Here is a 17,110-nt window from a genome sequence, read left to right as displayed (position 1 = left end):
TGAAAGGAAGGTTATTTTCTGATTGAAGAGATGCTTGTAAGGAGTAACAAGAAAAAACATTTTTTCAAGGCTAAAACTCACATTTCCAATGTTCATTCTTGTTTCATGAAAAAAAAAACCAACTGTATGAATTTGAGAACAACCAAAACATAAATTGAATTTTTTAAAATTAATTTTCTTAACATTTTAAGTTCCAACCTGTTTACCTTCTTTCCTCCCCATTCCATACTTAAAGGCCATCTGACACAGATTTAAAATATACATAAAATCATACTTTTCATAGTTCTATTTATTAGCTTTTTCTCTGGAGGTGAACATCACCTTCTTCTATAAATTCTTTGCAATTGATCTGAGTATTTATAGTACTCATAATAATTGTTCACAATTATTCTTCAAACAATAATGACATTACCATATATAATGTTCTCTTGGTTCTGCTCACTTCACTTTTTGTTAATTCATATAAGTCTTGTCATGTTTTTCTAAAATCAACTAGCTCATCATTTCTTACAGCACAGGAGTATTACATCAAAACATGTAACACAACTTGCTTAGCCATTCCCCATTTAATGGGCACTATCTAATTTTCAGTTCTTTGCCACCACAAAGAACTGCTATAAAAATTTTAGAACATAAAGGTTATTTTCCTTTTTCCCTGATCACCTTGTGTTATGGGCCAGAACTTCAAACAATTTGCTAAGTCAGTGGAATTGATAGAGACATTAGGTATTTAGCATGGCGTTTAACAATTCTCTAGGTTCAGTACATGTACTGATCTATACCCAATTTCTCCCAGACTGCTTTCCCAACAATGTTTACCAAATTATGTAGTTATCCCCAAAGCTTGAATCTTTATATCTGTCAAACACAAGATTATTTTTTAAAATAATTTTAACTTTTTATTGGCAATACATATGCATGGGTAATTTTTTACAACATTATCCCTTGTACTTCTGTTCCGATTTGTCCCTTCCCTCTCTCCACCCCCTCCCCTAGATGGCAAGCAGTCTTATACATGTTAAATATGTTATAGTATATCCTAGATACAATATATGTGTGCAGAACTGAACAGTTCTCTTGTTGCACAGGAAGAATTGGATTCAGAAAGTAAAAATAACCGGGGGAAAAAAACAAGAATGCAAACAGTTGACATTTATTTCCCAGTGTTCCTTCTCTAGGTGTAGCTACTTCTATCATCGATCAATTGGAACTGAATTAGATCTTCTCTTTGTCGAAGATAACCATTTCCATAGCAATACATTCTCATACAGTATTGTTGTTGAAGTGTATAATGATCTCCTGGTTCTGTTCATTTCACTTATCATCAGTTCATGTACGTCTCTCCAAGCCTCTCTGTATTCATCCTGTTGGTCATTTCTTACAGAACAATGATATTCCATAACCTTCATATACCACAATTTACCCAACCATTCTCCAATTGATGGACATCCATTCATTTTCCAGTTTCTAGCCACTACAAAAAAGCCTGCCACAAACATTTTGGCACATACAAGTCCCTTTCCCTTTTTTAGAATTTCTTTGGGATATAAGCCCAATAGTAGCACTGCTGGGTCAAAGGGTATGCACATTTTGATAACTTTTTGGGCATAATTCCAGATTGCTCTCCAGAATGGCCAGATTCTTTCACAACTCCCCCAACAATGCATCAGTGTCCCAGTTTTCCCGCATCCCCTCCAACATTCAACATTATCTTTTCCTGTCATCTTAGCCAATCTGACAGGTATGTAGTGGTATCTCAGAGTTGTCTTAATTTGCATTTCTCTGATCAATAGTGATTTGGAACACTCTTTCATATGAGTGGAAATAGTTTCAATTTCATCATCTGAAAATTGTCTGTTCATATCATTTGACCATTTATCAAGTGGAGAATGGCTTGATTTCTTATAAATTAGAGTTAATTCTTTATATATTTTGGAAATGAGGCCTTTATCAGAACCTTTAACTGTAAAAATGTTTTCCCAGTTTATTGCTTCCCTTCTAATTTTGTTTGCATTTTGTGTTTTCAAACACAAGATTATTAAAACCATTTGATGTGTATTATATGTCTACCACTGATACACCTTTCTACTTATTAACCAATACCAAAATTTTGCTACAATGATTTTAATTAATTTTATTTCCATTTTTTATTAAAGTGTTTTATTTACAAAACATATGCATGGGTAATTTTTCAACACTAACCCCTGCAAAATCTTATGTTCCAAATTTTCCCCTTTTTCTCCTCACCTCTTTCCCCAGATGGCAAGCAATCCAATATATATTAAACATGTTAAAATATATGTCAAATCCAATATATGTGTACATATTCATACAGTTATCTTGCACAAGAAAAACACGATCAAGATGGGAAAAAAACTGAGAAAGAAAACAAAATGCAAGCAAATAACAGAAAGAGTGAAAATACTATGTTGTGGTTCACACTCAGTTTCCACAGTACTCTCCCTGGGTGTAGATGGCTCTCTTCATCACAAAATTATTGGAACTGATGTAAATCATTTCATTGTTGAAAAAGCCACATCCATCAGAATTGATCACCATATAATCTGCTACAATGATTTTAACTGAAGTATCTCTTACTATCCCTTACAGAGTTTTGTTGGTGATATAGAGATATGTTAATAATTTATGTAGTTTTTATTTTACATACTGCTACATTGTTAAATGTATTTCAACTAAATTGAATATCTAGCATTTTCCAATTACATCATCTATAAAAAGTTTTATTACTTTGTAATTCATTCTGATTCCTTCCATTTCTTTTTCTTTTCGTATTACTATTGCTACCATTTCTAATAGTATATTTAATTATATTGGTGCTAATAGTCATGCTTGTTTCACTCCTGATCTTATTGGAAAGACTTCTGACTTATCCCTATCATAAATAATGTTTGCTAATGGTTTTAGGTAGACACTTCTTACCTATCATTTTAAGGAAAAATTTATACTTATGCTTTTGAACATTTTTAATAGGAATGAGTGTTGTGATTTGTCAAAAAGTTTTTCTACACCTATTGATATATTCATATGATTCTTGTTTCATTTATTATTAACATAATCAACCATATCAATAGCTTTCCTCATGCTAAACCACCCCTGTACTCCTGGGATAAATCCCACTTGGCTGCCACATATAATCTTTGTAAAATATTATTGTAGGCTCCTGGCTAATATTTTATTTAGGATTTTTGCATTCATATTCATTGATAAAATTCATGTATAATTTTCTTTGTTTTTGCTTTTTCTTATTTAGATATTAGCACCATATTTGTTTCATTAAAAAAAGTTGGTAAAACTTTTCTTTGCCTACTATTCCAAATAATTTATTTAATATTAGAATTAGTTGATTTTTAAATGTTTGCTAGAATTCACTTGTGAAATTCATCTCCTCCTGATGCTTTTTTTCTTAGGATGCTCATTTATAGTCTGATTAACTCCTTTTATAAAATAGATTTGTTTAGATATTCTATCCCTTTCTCTATCAATCTAGGTCATTTGTGTTTTTTGTAAATATTCTTTTCCATTTCATTTAAATTGTTAAAGTTATTGGTATATAATTGGGCAAAATAATTGCTACTGATTAATTTGATTTCATCTTCATTATTATATTTACATACATATATACAAACATATATATATATACATATATACAAACATATATATATATATATATACATATATGTGTGTGTGTGTTTATATATTTGTGTCTAATGGCAGCCATCTCTGAGGTGAAGAAGGGAAGGATGAAAAAGAAAAAGAAAAAGAAAATGTCAAGGTAATTAACATATATTTAAAAAGGAATATCAAGTTATACATAATAGATTTGCAGTTTCACATGCACTCAGCTTTTTTTTTTCTATCTCACTATGTTATGTAAATGCATGTTTTAATCCTTAAGTTCAAAATAAAAATTTTAAAACTCACCCTTAGTTTTTAGGATTTTTAATTTGGTGTTTAGTGGTTGTTTTTAATTTTTTTCTTGTTATTTTAATTACATACCTAATTTACTGATCTCTTCTTTCTCTATTTTATTGATGTAAGCATTTAAAGATGTAAAGTCATCATTATTATTTTCTTTAATCAAATTATTTATCATTTCTGATTTGTTATTTAACTCACTTAATTCTTTAACATTAGATTATTTAGTTTCCAATTAATTGTTGATCTGTCTCCACAGTCCCTTATTAAATATTTTTATTGCATCATGATCTGAAAAGGATATATTTAATATTTCTGCTTTTGTGCATTTAACTATAAAGTTTTATGTCTTTATGGTCAATTTTTGTAAAGGAATTATACAACACATGTATTCCTTTCTATTCCCCTTCAATTCTCTTTAGCTTAGATAGATATCTTATTCAGATATCTAGCTTATCTAAATTTCTATTCATCTCCTTGACTTTTTAATTATTTTTTTATTAGATTTATCTAGTTCTGAGAGGGGAAGACTGCAGGCCCCCACCATTATAATTTTGTTATTATTTCCACCTGTAAATAATTTAGTATTTCCTTAAAATATCTGGGTAATTTAATATTTGGTGCATATATGTTTAGTACTGAAGGCATTCCTTTATTTTCTATGGTACCTTTTAATTGTTTAATGCCATTCATATTCAAAGTTATAATTGTACCTTCATCCATTCTATTTTTAGCACTGTTTATTCTTCCCTCTCTCTGTTTTTACCCTATTCCTCCTCAAACGTCTAATGTCAGTTTTCAGCTTGGGATGTCTTTCAGGTGGTTAAAAAAATAATCAGTGGGTTTTTTCTCTTTCTATTTTATCCTCTCATTCTAAAACTAAAATTTTCCTAGGTTCTTTTTCCTGATCATAACTTTCAGGTAGTCCAACAATTCTTATACTGTCCCTCAATTATTTTTCTAATGAGATATCTTACAATCTTTTATATTTTTTATTCTTTTGATTTTGTTTTCATTATTTCTTGTTATTGCATGTAGTCATTCGCTTCCCTTTTTCCTAATTTTTAAGGAATTATTTTCTTTAAGTTTTTAGATCTTTTTTTTCCAATTGACTTTCTTTTCACAATTTTCTTGACTTTCTTTGCATTACTCTTATTTTCCCCCTAATTTTTCCTCAGCCTCACTTACTTGATTTTCAAAGTCCTTTAAAAGTTCTTCTAAAAACTCTTTTTTGGGCTTGTGATCATTTTACTTTATATATTGATGCAGAAGTAGCTTTTTTAACTTCATTGTCTTTTTCTGAGTTTGAACACAGATCCTCTCTATCACTAAAGGAGCTAGCCATGGTTGGGTTGTTTGAAACTGTTCATTTATAAATAAACTATAATAATAATATGTTTACTGTGATTTTGATGTAGCCAAAATATCTTTTAAGTTTTGAAATGAAAACTCCTGAGATCTTAAAAGCCCTGAATATAGAGCAAGGTATCTTAACAATAATGGTATATAATATTAAGTTTTCATATTCTGAATTAACAACATTTCTAAATTTAATCTGATAAAGCCTTATACCTGGGATAGTCATTTGTCTTACATAATTTCATTTGTCCTCTGTATATGTAATCTCTTGCTAACTGGGTCTTTAATGAAATATGAAATATGTATTGTACTAATAATACCTATCCAAACTATAAGGATTATAATTTTAAGAACTACTTCTAGTAGGATAAATGTTTTTTATATAAAAGTAATTTGGAAATGCATTTGACTAAATAAAATCTGATTGTTGCATTTTGTTTCATGTTTTAAATTTATGATATTGTGAATATTATCATGTTTTAAAATTTTCTTGTATTGTAAATTCTAGGAATCTATTACATAAGAAATGCTGTTAAGGTAATTATAAAATTAATGGGTTTTTTTAATTCTTTTCTGATTTGGATTCTGAGAAATTATTAAATTATTCAAGGTTATCATAATGTTAAAAATCTTTGACGCATTTAATTGGGTATATTTTTAAAGGGCAAATTAATAATTGTTTTGTTTTTTGGGGGAAAAAGGGGGGGGAAGAAGGAGAAAGGCCTTAGAAGGACCTCCTTATATGTAAACCTGCCAAGTTTCTTGAGCAAGATTGTCAGCCCTGTGAAAAAAATTAATATATTGGTTTATTTAGGGAACAGAATAATAATTGGGATGTAAGGAAAGGGTGCTTTATTAGACCAATTTTACAAATAAAATTTTATTTATAAATATACTTCCATATTATGATTGAGTTGATTTCTTTGGGTGCCACATTACACTATTGATTTGTATTGCACTTACAGTCTACTAAACCCTGAACACCTTTTTCATAGGTTAGTCATGTTTCCCCATGGTATACTTAAATATGATGTTATACTCAGAAATGAATATACTGACATTGCATCTTTTTTTTTTTTTTTTTTTTTTTTTTTTTTACTGGCATTACATCTTTAAGCATTTTAGTCTTAACAGACTCCAATCTTGATGATTTATTTTTGTTTCAATAGTGTTAATATGCAATATTTGAAAGAATATTTCTTAGTCTGGACATTACTGTTAGCATTCTGAACAAACCATCACATATTAACTATCTGATTTTATACAATAAATTCTAATGACTGATTTTATTTAAGTATGAATTTTAAGTTATATTTGAGAATGGGAATTTTAAAAAAGAGAATGTTAAGTAAAGTCTTTTGTGAGGTTTTTTTTTTAAACCATCCCCAGTTTTTTACTGCTGTTTGTTTATTGTAACACATGACAGTAATTTGTTAATAACTATAACTATACACAAAGCCTTAAACATGATTAGGGAAACTTGCTTCTTAACATAAAATATTATGGGGTTGTAACCTAATATTATTCTAAGTTTTTATTTCAGACATGACTGCCTACTCAATCTGAGTCAGTAATCCATCACTTAAGAAATATCCAGCATTTCAATGGAATGAGGTCTATGATCTATGGTCAATAGATACTTATATGTCTCTAAGGAAAAGACTGGGAGGGTGACCTGGGAGGGTCCCTTTTCCACCAGTTTCCCATACAAGAAACTTTACCATCTAGTTAAGTCTAAACCTGGCTTTGGTATCCTGTCACATACTTGGCTGCCTATATTCTTCTTACCTGAAATCAAATGGGACCAAGGATACTCTATCCTACTATACATGTATTGAATCATTCTGTGTCCTTGAGCTTAGGCCTACAGGATCAATATTGATGCTGCTACAGTACTTCTAACTTGCTTCTCTATTTCATAGCAAACCTGTCTAAGCAGAGCAAGTTAAGATGAATTTTTTTTTTTTTATGATGACTCTTATTGTTGTAATACTTTAGTATATCTGTATTGCTAAAAAACACTACTATATAAGATCTCCCTGTTTTCAATCAGGGATTATAGTCATTCCCATATCCTAAATAACTAAGTAGATGAGTATTTAGCCTTGACATCTACCAGTTTATAGTTATATGTTTGTGTATTGGTAAAGTCTTTAAAATTTTCAGAATGATATAGTATTAGACAATGATTTTTCATTAATTAGTTCAAATTAAGATGAGAAATTTTTTCAGCTTTGTTTTGAAGAAAAGACTTTTAGTGAAATCAGTTTTCTTAAAATTGACTTATGGAATATTTCAAAGAAAAAGTAAATTTTACTTGAACTTATTATTTAATGTGAAATCATCACTGGTTTGTAGAATATGCCTTGTGATACAAACATATTTTACTGTAGACCACTTATTTGATTTGCTGTTTTGAACTTCATTACTTTGTGTATTTAAACATCCCATATCCCAGGACTTTTTGCTACAAATGAAATTAAATTTGCAACTTTTAAGTAAATTCATTTGTGCGTTAGCGGTTACCTATCGTTTTATGTGAATATTAGATCCTTATCAGTCTCTAAATCAGTGATTGGAATTCACTGGAGTGTCAAAAGAGAAAACTTTAGAACAAATTACATAAAAGGCTTTAAAAATTCTACCTTCTATGATATTTTAAAGTATTTAGCTTATTTAAATTTGTAATTTATTTTCTTAAATATATAAGAATAATAACTTACTAATTTACAATATAGGAAGATAATGATAATGCAATCAATTCTATTGTAGAAAAGCATGCAAAGACCTAACTTATAAGACTTTTTTGGAAAATAGTAAATGTTAAACCAAAAAGACCAATTTGATGAGTCAGATTCTCCTGGATTTTTTAAAAATTTAGCTTAATATTGATAGTTCTAAATTCAGGTACAGAATTTAGATAAAGATAGAAACAGCAAGGGGTATTTAAGAACAAAAATTCTCTGAAGTTTTAAGTGAACTATCAGTTCCTAATTTAATGTTATCAGAACCACAAGGATGACACGGTTTTCATCACATGAACTGGTTATTAGAGAAATAATGTTTAATAAGAGGATGTACTACTACTATGGACTTGGCTCTTTTCAAAAATGAGGTGATTTAAGGCAATTCCAATAGACTTGTAGTAGAAAGTGCCATCCACATCCAGAGACAAAAGTATGGAGCCTGAATGTGGATCAAAACATAGTATTTTCACCTTTTTTTTGCTGTTTATCTACTTGTTTTTTTTTCTTATCTTTTTTCCCCTTTTGATCTGATTTTTCTTGTGCAGTATGATGAATATGGAAATATGATTTTAAAATTTCACATATATAACTTATATCAGATTGCTTGCTGTTTTGGGAGGGGAGAGGGAGAGAGAGGAATAAAAATTTGGAACACAAGGTTTTGTAAATGTGAATGTTGAAAACTATCTTTGCACTTATTTGGGAAAATAAAATATAATTTTTAAAAAAGAGGCTATACTAAAGTGTATTGAAATGTTTTTATATAAAATTTCTGCAAAAACATTTAAAGAGCTACAAGTGATAAGCAACCAGGGAAGCAAATCTACTAAAGAGAAGCCCCCATTCAAAGCTCCCCTAAGAATGAGACCATGGATTCCAGAATGTCCAAGAGAAGATACTTCCAGAAATAGTTACAGAAGGAGCAACCGGACATACAAGATTAAAAATGAAATGTACTGATTAAATGGACACTGGGGATAGGTAGCTTCCAATCCAACACCTTTTGGTGGAAAATTTTGGTTTTTGGCATTCCTGCCTCAGAATTTTATTTCCATGGCAAGGCATCTATTCCCTCCCCATATGGGTAGATCTCTGACCTTTTTAATTGGCTGCTTTTTAGCTTTAAAATTTTGTCTGCCTTCTTTCCTGGACTCCTCATTCTCCTTGTATGTGCTTTGCTCCTCTTTTTGGGAATCAAGTTCTATCTTCATGTTGCTTTGCATCTCATATTAGAATCCACGTTACTAGCACTGTCATAGTTCAACAGCACCTAGAACTAACCCAAAGTCTTGTCGGTCTAAGGTGGATTCTTGATCCACCCTGACCCCTCCCCCACACACACACTCCAGCAGTTCCTGTTCCTGGACAGAATTGCACTTCTGTGATATTGTTCCCATAAGTTTTCAACACTTTCAAAACTCCCTTCCCACAATTTGGCTGTCCTTTGTATCCAGACTATATACTTTTTGTTTGTTTGTTTCCCACATCTGTGTCCCATAAAAATCCCCTTCTATCTTTCCTTCCTGGGCATACCTATCTGAATAAAGTAGTGTGTTGTCCTGAATTGTAACATCTTGATTCTGAATAAATGTCTTATTTTATTAACTGATCACCTAGCTGATTTGAATTTTTCCAAGCTGAACCACTATGTACCAATATAAACCCAAAATATATACATGATTTATACATAAAGGGTTTTGTATCATAAGCAAATCAGAAGAACATGGGAAAAAATTGCCTCTCAGATCTATGGACAAGGAAACAGGTCGTGACCAAATAACAGACTTTAAGAATTTGGGAATAAGAAGAAAAATTTGATTAGTTAAATAGGATTTACACAAACTAATATAGGCAAAATCAGAAGGAAAACAATAAATAGAGGGAAAAATTTACAATTTCATTTCTTAAATATATAGAGAACCTGTAGAAATATATAAACATGAGAACTATTCAATTGGTAAATGCTCAAATAAGAATAGGTAATTTTCAAAATAAGAAATCAAAGTTATCAATAGTCACAGGAAAAAATGCTCTAAATCACTATTTACTAGTAAAAACAATTCAGGTACCATCTCACACACATCAAATTTGTTAATATAACAGAAAAAGAAAATGACAAATGTTTGAGTAGAGACTATAATGCAGTTGGCAAAGTTGTGAACTGGTTCAACATTACTAAAGAACTATGATCAAAGAGCTGCATATCCTTGGATATAGCAACACCATTACTAGATCTAAATCCCAAAGAAATCAAAGAAAAAGGAAAATGACCTAGATGTACAAATGCATTTATAGCAGTTATTTTGTGATGGCAAAGAATTAGAAATTGATGAGATATCCATAGATGGGTTATTTTGGGCAGCTAAATGGCCCAGTGGATAAAGCATTAGGCCTGGAGTCAGGAAGAACCAAGTTCAAATCTGGCTTCAGACATTAGATGTGTGAACATCAGATGTGTGAGCCTGGCCAAATCACTTAACCTTGTTTGCCTTAGTGCCTTAGTTTCCTCAACTACAAAGGAACTGGAGAAGGAAATGGCAAAGCATTCCAGTATTCTGCAAGAAAATTCCAATTAGGGTCACAGAGTTGAACATAACTGAAACTACTGAATCACAATAATCGTCAATGGGGAATAGCTGAACAAGTTGTGGTGTATAATTGATATGAATTGTAATCTCAAGAATACTGTTTGCGGAGGGAATGATGTGATTGTAATCTCATGAATACTGTACCATGACTCTAAATTGTTTCTATCATTTAGATTTGTGTCTAAGATTTAGCCTCAAAGATGTCTGCCTTAAGAACACTCGAAAAGAAGATACCAAACTAAGGGAACTAGCTGATCTAAGGTCTGAAAGACCTAAGACTCCAACTGCTAAGCCACAAAATTAGCAAATCGGTAGAGTCCTGAAACTGATGCATTATCATATCTGTAGTCTTTATAAAATTAACAAATCAAAGGCTTCCTTTGAAATTAAATAAACTGGAAGTTAGTATTCTAAGAATCTAGTAATCTAAACAGATCCCCAAATTAAAAATCCTCCTACCTTTGTAAATATTCTGTCTGTTCCCCACTACTTCACTACTTTCTCTTTTAGAATTTAGCCCACTGATGATAAAATCTGTACCTCTTGATAGTCTAAGCCTTCAGATTCTTTTGGGACACCTTGCTACAGTGACCTGAACCCCAGCAATAGTTTGGGGTTCATCTTCAAAACCCAAACATGATTGTGATGGAACATTATAATGCTTAAGAAATGATGATCAGAAAATCTGGGAAGATTTATATAAGCTGATGCAAAGCAAAACAGAAATACAACATTGTACTCAGTAACAGCAAAACTGATAATCAGTTGTGAAAGATGTAGTAACTCTGCTCAATACAATGATGCACACTAATTCCCAAGATCTTGAGATGAAAAAAGGTATCCACCTCCAGGGAGAGCACTGACAGATTCAGGACATACTGAATTTTCCTTCCCATTAAAAAAAAAAATGGTAACAAGGTTAATGTGGAAAGGTCTTTTGTATGATTTCAATTATGTAATGGCTATTGTATTTCTTAATAAGTGGGGAGGAGAAGGAGAAAGAGAGAATTGAGAACTGAAAACAAAAAGGTTTTAAATGAGCTATGTTTGCAACTTTCGGTTTTTACATCGGAAACACTGACAGAGTGGTATTATTCAATTCAACTAGCAATTATTAAACCTTTACTAAATTGTGCTAGGTGCTAGAGACAAAAGAATGAAACATCTTCCTGGACTCAAGGGCCTTATATTTTATCAGAGATAATATGTACACAGATATAGAAATACAAAAAAAAAAAAAAATTAAAGAATTTAAAGAAATGAGGAGAGGGGCACAGGAAGAAAATGGAATTGACAAGCCTTGTGTGTAAGAACGAACGGTGTTGGTTGCTGAGCCCCGAAAGAAGACAGGAATTGCAAGAGACAGAAGAGAGGAGGGACTGCAGCATTTCAGCATGTATATAAGGAAGGGATATGAAAGATACTGTTATGCATGAGCAACAACTAGTAGGACAATTTGGCAGGTTGGTAATATGCATGCTACAAAATGATTTTTTAAAAGTCTGTTAAGGTAAACTGTAATCAGATTGTGAATGGCATTGCATTTTCCAGAAGAAAATCAATTTTATTCTAAGGTCAAGAAGTCTTTTTGATTTTGCTAATCTCCCACTCTTTGTATCCCCAAAGTTTTCTGGAGTCCCTAGCACACCGAAGGGCAAAATCAAGGCTTGGAGCCTCTCCCACCCCAGAGGAATTTTAGTGGCTTGAGGGCGGGGTCTGTGTTGTTTTTGTCTTTGCACCCCCACGCCCTGGCACTCGGTGCCACAAACACAGTAAGCGCTTAATAAAGGTCGGTTTCATTGGACAGAAGGTGCCTCGGCCCCAGGAGGGTCCCTGGGGTTCTCGCACTCGGAAGTCTGCAATCAAGAACACGCTTGCGCAGTGAGGAGCGGATGGGGTATAAGTCGAGCAGGGTGAGCACCCCAACTGCGCATCCCAAAGGCGCGCGATCCCGAACCTCCGAAACACCTGCGCAGACACATCATTTAAATTTGTCTCTAACCCACACATGCCTCCTCTCTCACTCCCGGAAGGCAGAGTTCCCGTCCACTTTGGGAATAGGTGAGAGGCAGGAAGCGCGTGGGTCCCATCCTTACCGTACAGGTAATCATATAGTCTCCCGCTGGCGACAGAGCTCCCTAGCCCTGTCCTCAGCCGGAACCGGGGACGCTGAGGAGGAGCTTGCTCGATGGTCACAGATCGGCTCATGGTGGCGGCCTTTACGTACAGTCAAGCCTGGCCAGCCTAGGCCTACAGATTGTTGGGCGGCGTCGCTAAGGCAACCGCCGCGCAGGCGCATCTGGGGGAAAGGTGAGGGGGGGGGGAGAAAGGTGAGGGAGGGGAGGGGAGGGGTGGGCTCCGCCCGCCCATCTGCCGGCTCTTCCTCTACCTTCCCTGGGCGCGGTTGGAGCGCGCGGCGAAAAGCCCAGGTGGTTTTGTAGATTAAATCCGGCAATCCTTTTGTGGAAAACCCGGAACCTTAAGGTAAAAATGGGCAGTTATTAGTCGGAAAACCCTAACACGTGCGTGAAATTCTCTGATTTTACTCTGTGCACAGAGGTGTGCGGTCACCTCGACTCCACGCCGGGGCAAACACGCGCTCCCGGCGGGGTGCAGAATGGGGTCGGTTGTCTTGAGATTTGGAGGTTTTATTCATTTTATAAATGAGAAAACTGAGATCTAGGTAGGTCAACTAAGTGTCTGGCCCCATTCTCTCGGGCAGTAAAATCCTTTAACTGGAAATCATGACTTTCCAGTCCAGAACATGGTAGAAAGGTCTTTAAATATAATAGATTTCCCCTTCTTTGATGATAACCTGGAGATATGGCAATGGCTTATTTTAGTCAGCATTTCCCCCTCAACTTGCACAGAGCCTGGAGCCTTTCTTTACTGTGATTTTCTGTGTCCTATGATTGCAACCATTCTCAAGGTTTCAATGCCTCTAATGTCAATAATTCCAAAATCTACATCTCCTTGCCCTTTAGTCAGAACTCTAGTTATTCTCACTTCCAGTTGTCGTCAGAAAATGAAGATGTTCCTGCTTAGAAGACTCAACATAGACATAACTGCAGCAGAATGGGCCAATTCCCTAACTCTGGGCCTCAGTTTGTAGCTCTAGTCAGAGCATCTGGATTCTGATCTCACCTCTGACACTAGCTATGTGATCTTAGTCAAATTACTTATACTTTCTGGGCCTGTTTCCTCCTTTGTGAAAAGAAGAAATTATAACAGCTCTCTGAGAGGATCCTTTCCAGCTCTAGAGCATGATCCTATAAACATCCATTTCCCTTCTTCCCACTTCTGTCAATGACTGCCATTCTAAGCCTGAAAGCTCTTATATCCCATCTATAACTGCAATCCTATTAAATCTCATAAATTTTATTGGATTTACATCTTTATATCCCATTCAAACTACAATTGTTGTAGTCCAGAATCTGGTACTTATATCACGTAAGGTTATCTTGCTATCTCATCTTCAGTTTAGCGCAATATTGATGAACTTGTCTGTGTAATCAAATTTTGACATTTTCCATAAGCTCTGGAGATTTAACAGTATCAAAGACCTTGGTCAGATATACAAATGTTGTATACAGACTTCTGCTCCTGGCATTTCTCCTGAAGTTGTTGAATAGTGAACACTATATTGACTGTTCTTTGGCCCTTTTTGAAGCCATATTGGTTCTCTGGTAGTTTACCTTTTTCCAGGCATAGATCAGCTTATTAAGGAGGACTTTGGCAAGAATCTTACTGGTAACTAAGAGAGAGACCCTATCCCATGTTTAATCATTTGCTAAGTTGTGTGTCAGTGTTTCCCATGTCACACAATTTCTAACATTCTTAAGAGACATTTTGAGAGTATCCTTATATCACTTTTTTTTGACCACCTTGTAAGCATTCACCCTGTGTGAGTTCTCCATAAAATATCTTTTTGGCAATTATATATTTGACATTTGAACATTGGCCAGCCCAATGGAGTTGTGTTCCCTGAAGTAGAGTATGAATACTTGGAAGTTTAGTTTGAGAAAAGATCTCAGTGTCTGGCATCTTATCTGGCAAGGTGATCATCTTAAATTCAATACTATGTCCAAAACTGATCTGTTTACCCAGCCTGCTAAACCTTACCTCTCTTCTATCTTTCTTATTTTAGAGAGCAACACTAACTTCCCTGCCTCTCCAACTTAGAAACTAAGAGTTACTGTGGACCCCTCTCTGTCTCTTACCCAAGGCAAGGTGTTGCTGAGGCCTATTAATTTCACCTGTGAAACATCTCTTCGATGTCAGAATCCCCATTCCCCATTCCCCATGCCAATCAAGACCACCTTTCTCTTTATATTCCTTTTTTTTTTTTTTTTTTTAAACTATTAGGAGATACCCTGTTTTCCAGAGTTGAGACCTAGGGAGCCTGGCATAACAATTGTAGAGAGCTGGAACTCCAAAGAAGTATATTTGAAACAAGGTTAATATTAACTCAGTGGAATTGATTAGATAATGGTTCTCTACTTCACATATATACTTAGTACTTAGCATGGTAATGTAATGGTTCTCTAGTTCATACATATTCAGTATACTGTAATAACGTAATTATAATAGCATATTTAAACTGGGGACAAAGTCAGACTCAGTTGGAGACTGATTCAGACTGGCAGACTGCTGGAGGAGACTGAGCAGACTATGACAGACACAGACTATAAGAGAAAATAAAGACTTTGGACTATTCTTGTCCATTCTCATGGTGTCCATCCTGCTGAGACCAAGGCGCTTCTGGAGGACTTCCAGAAAGCTAGCCAAACATTAATTCAATCAAAGCAAAATCCCAGAATTGATTAACACTAGCCCCAGATGGTCCCTGAGCTCGGACAAGTACCTGAAGGACCCATATTCCAGTTATGAAGCCCTACTGGGAATCAAACTTGTCCCATGTTACTATCACCCCCTCATTGTCAGGGTTACAGCTCACTGTATTGCTATTAGTATATGTATTGAAATTTGCCAACACTAAAGACACACAACACATATGTTTAGTTTCTTTCAACTAAAAAAGATTTTTGCTTATTACCACTATTAGAATATATATAGCTTTTTAAAGTTAACTGTGGTTGTGACAATTGGTGTGTGAACAGTTAGTATTTTCAAAATTAAGAAAAGTTGCATAAACTGACATTTATTTTCAGATTTGTCACCAATACTCCCTTTGCTCTTTTGATATTGCTACCATTCTGGTGATGTCCTTATCAATTAATGCCTGAATTATTATAATATCCTGCTGATGGGCCTGCCTGCCTGAAGATTTTTTCAACTCAAATTATATTCTATTCAGCCAATGAAGTGATTTTTCTAAAGTGATCCTGTCACCTTCCCAATCAATAAACTACAGTACCTCCTATTGGCACTATTTGAATTTCAAAGCCACCCATAAGCTAGCTCCTTTCAATATTTCCACTCTTTTTATATCTTACTCCAACATGCACTCTGATCTAGTGACATTGGCTTATTTCCTATTTTACAAATAAGACCTATCTGACTGTCCCCCTGGGTGTTCTCTGGCTTCTTTTAAGAAACTTTCCCCAATCCCCATTAATTCTAGTGCTCTCCCTCTGTTAATTATTTCCTGTTTTTCTAGTATATAGCTTGAGATACACACACACTCACACACATACACACACACACACACTCTCACCCACTTATTTGTATGTTGTTTCCTATTGAAGCTCTTTTTTTTTCCCTCAAAGCTCAGCACTGTGATTGACACATAGTAGGCACTTAAATGTTTATTGATTAATTAGATTTTTTTTATTTTTTAACCAGGGCACCTCCTTCCCCCTACCCTCTTAAATCCAAGTGGATTAGATTATATTTTCAACAGAGACAATATTGATTGGCTTTGGAGGTGAATCCAGGTCTTATTTCTCTTGACCTAGTTTCCTTGCAGCCCCTATTGATACTGATGTGCTTCATAGTTTAATTATGTATAGTAAAGTATAGTAAAGATTTGATAGCTCAGATTTTCAAGGTTATAGGATCTAGATGATTTTTAAAAATCATGAGTTCTACTTAGTTAAGAATTAGTTAAGCATGAGTTGTACTTAATAATGCAATATCATATTATATGTAGCCTCTAAAGCAAAAAGAGGTCTTAAAGACCATCCATTTCGAGGAGGAATATAAGTCTTAAAGCAATGACTTATCCAAGCTCACAAAGTAAGAAAGGGCAGGGATTCAAGTCTAGAACCTCTGATTGTAATTGAGCATTCTTTCTACCATACCCCACTGCCTCTCATGGGCTCTGAAGTATTTGAAGATTTCATTTTAAGAGGTAGAAAGGTAGGCTTTGTAGTAGAAAGAAAGCAACATAAATACAAAATTAAATCAGTTACTCAGAGAAACAAGATTCAAAAATGACAATGTAATTCTTCTGTCTCAGCATATGGTGTCACTCCTACTCCACAAAGTATAGGAAAGGTTCTATATTTAGTGCTAGAT

The 17,110-nt window shown here is 34.1% G+C and overlaps 1 protein-coding gene across 5 annotated transcripts in view; it reads right to left on the bottom strand.

Moving 5' to 3' along the window:
- The window catches only part of CFAP91 (cilia and flagella associated protein 91), a 116,768-nt gene extending 103,866 nt beyond the window's left edge, over window positions 1-12,902 (bottom strand). For 3 of the 5 annotated variants that reach the window (XM_074301325.1, XM_074301322.1, XM_074301324.1), the window contains exon 1: window positions 12,727-12,902. In XM_074301325.1, coding sequence (XP_074157426.1) covers window positions 12,727-12,838 — 112 coding nt within the window. In that variant the 5' untranslated portion in view covers window positions 12,839-12,902. The remainder of the gene's footprint in view (window positions 1-12,726) is intronic. The other 2 variants (XM_074301327.1, XM_074301326.1) reach the window with 2 other exon arrangements.
- Window positions 12,903-17,110: the final 4,208 nt, after the last annotated feature.

Source organism: Sminthopsis crassicaudata, chromosome 3, assembly GCF_048593235.1.
Source record: "Sminthopsis crassicaudata isolate SCR6 chromosome 3, ASM4859323v1, whole genome shotgun sequence".
Taxonomy (NCBI): Eukaryota; Metazoa; Chordata; class Mammalia; order Dasyuromorphia; family Dasyuridae; genus Sminthopsis; species Sminthopsis crassicaudata.
Note: the sequence above shows the minus strand (reverse complement) of the source record. Positions and strands in the feature narration are given on the sequence as shown.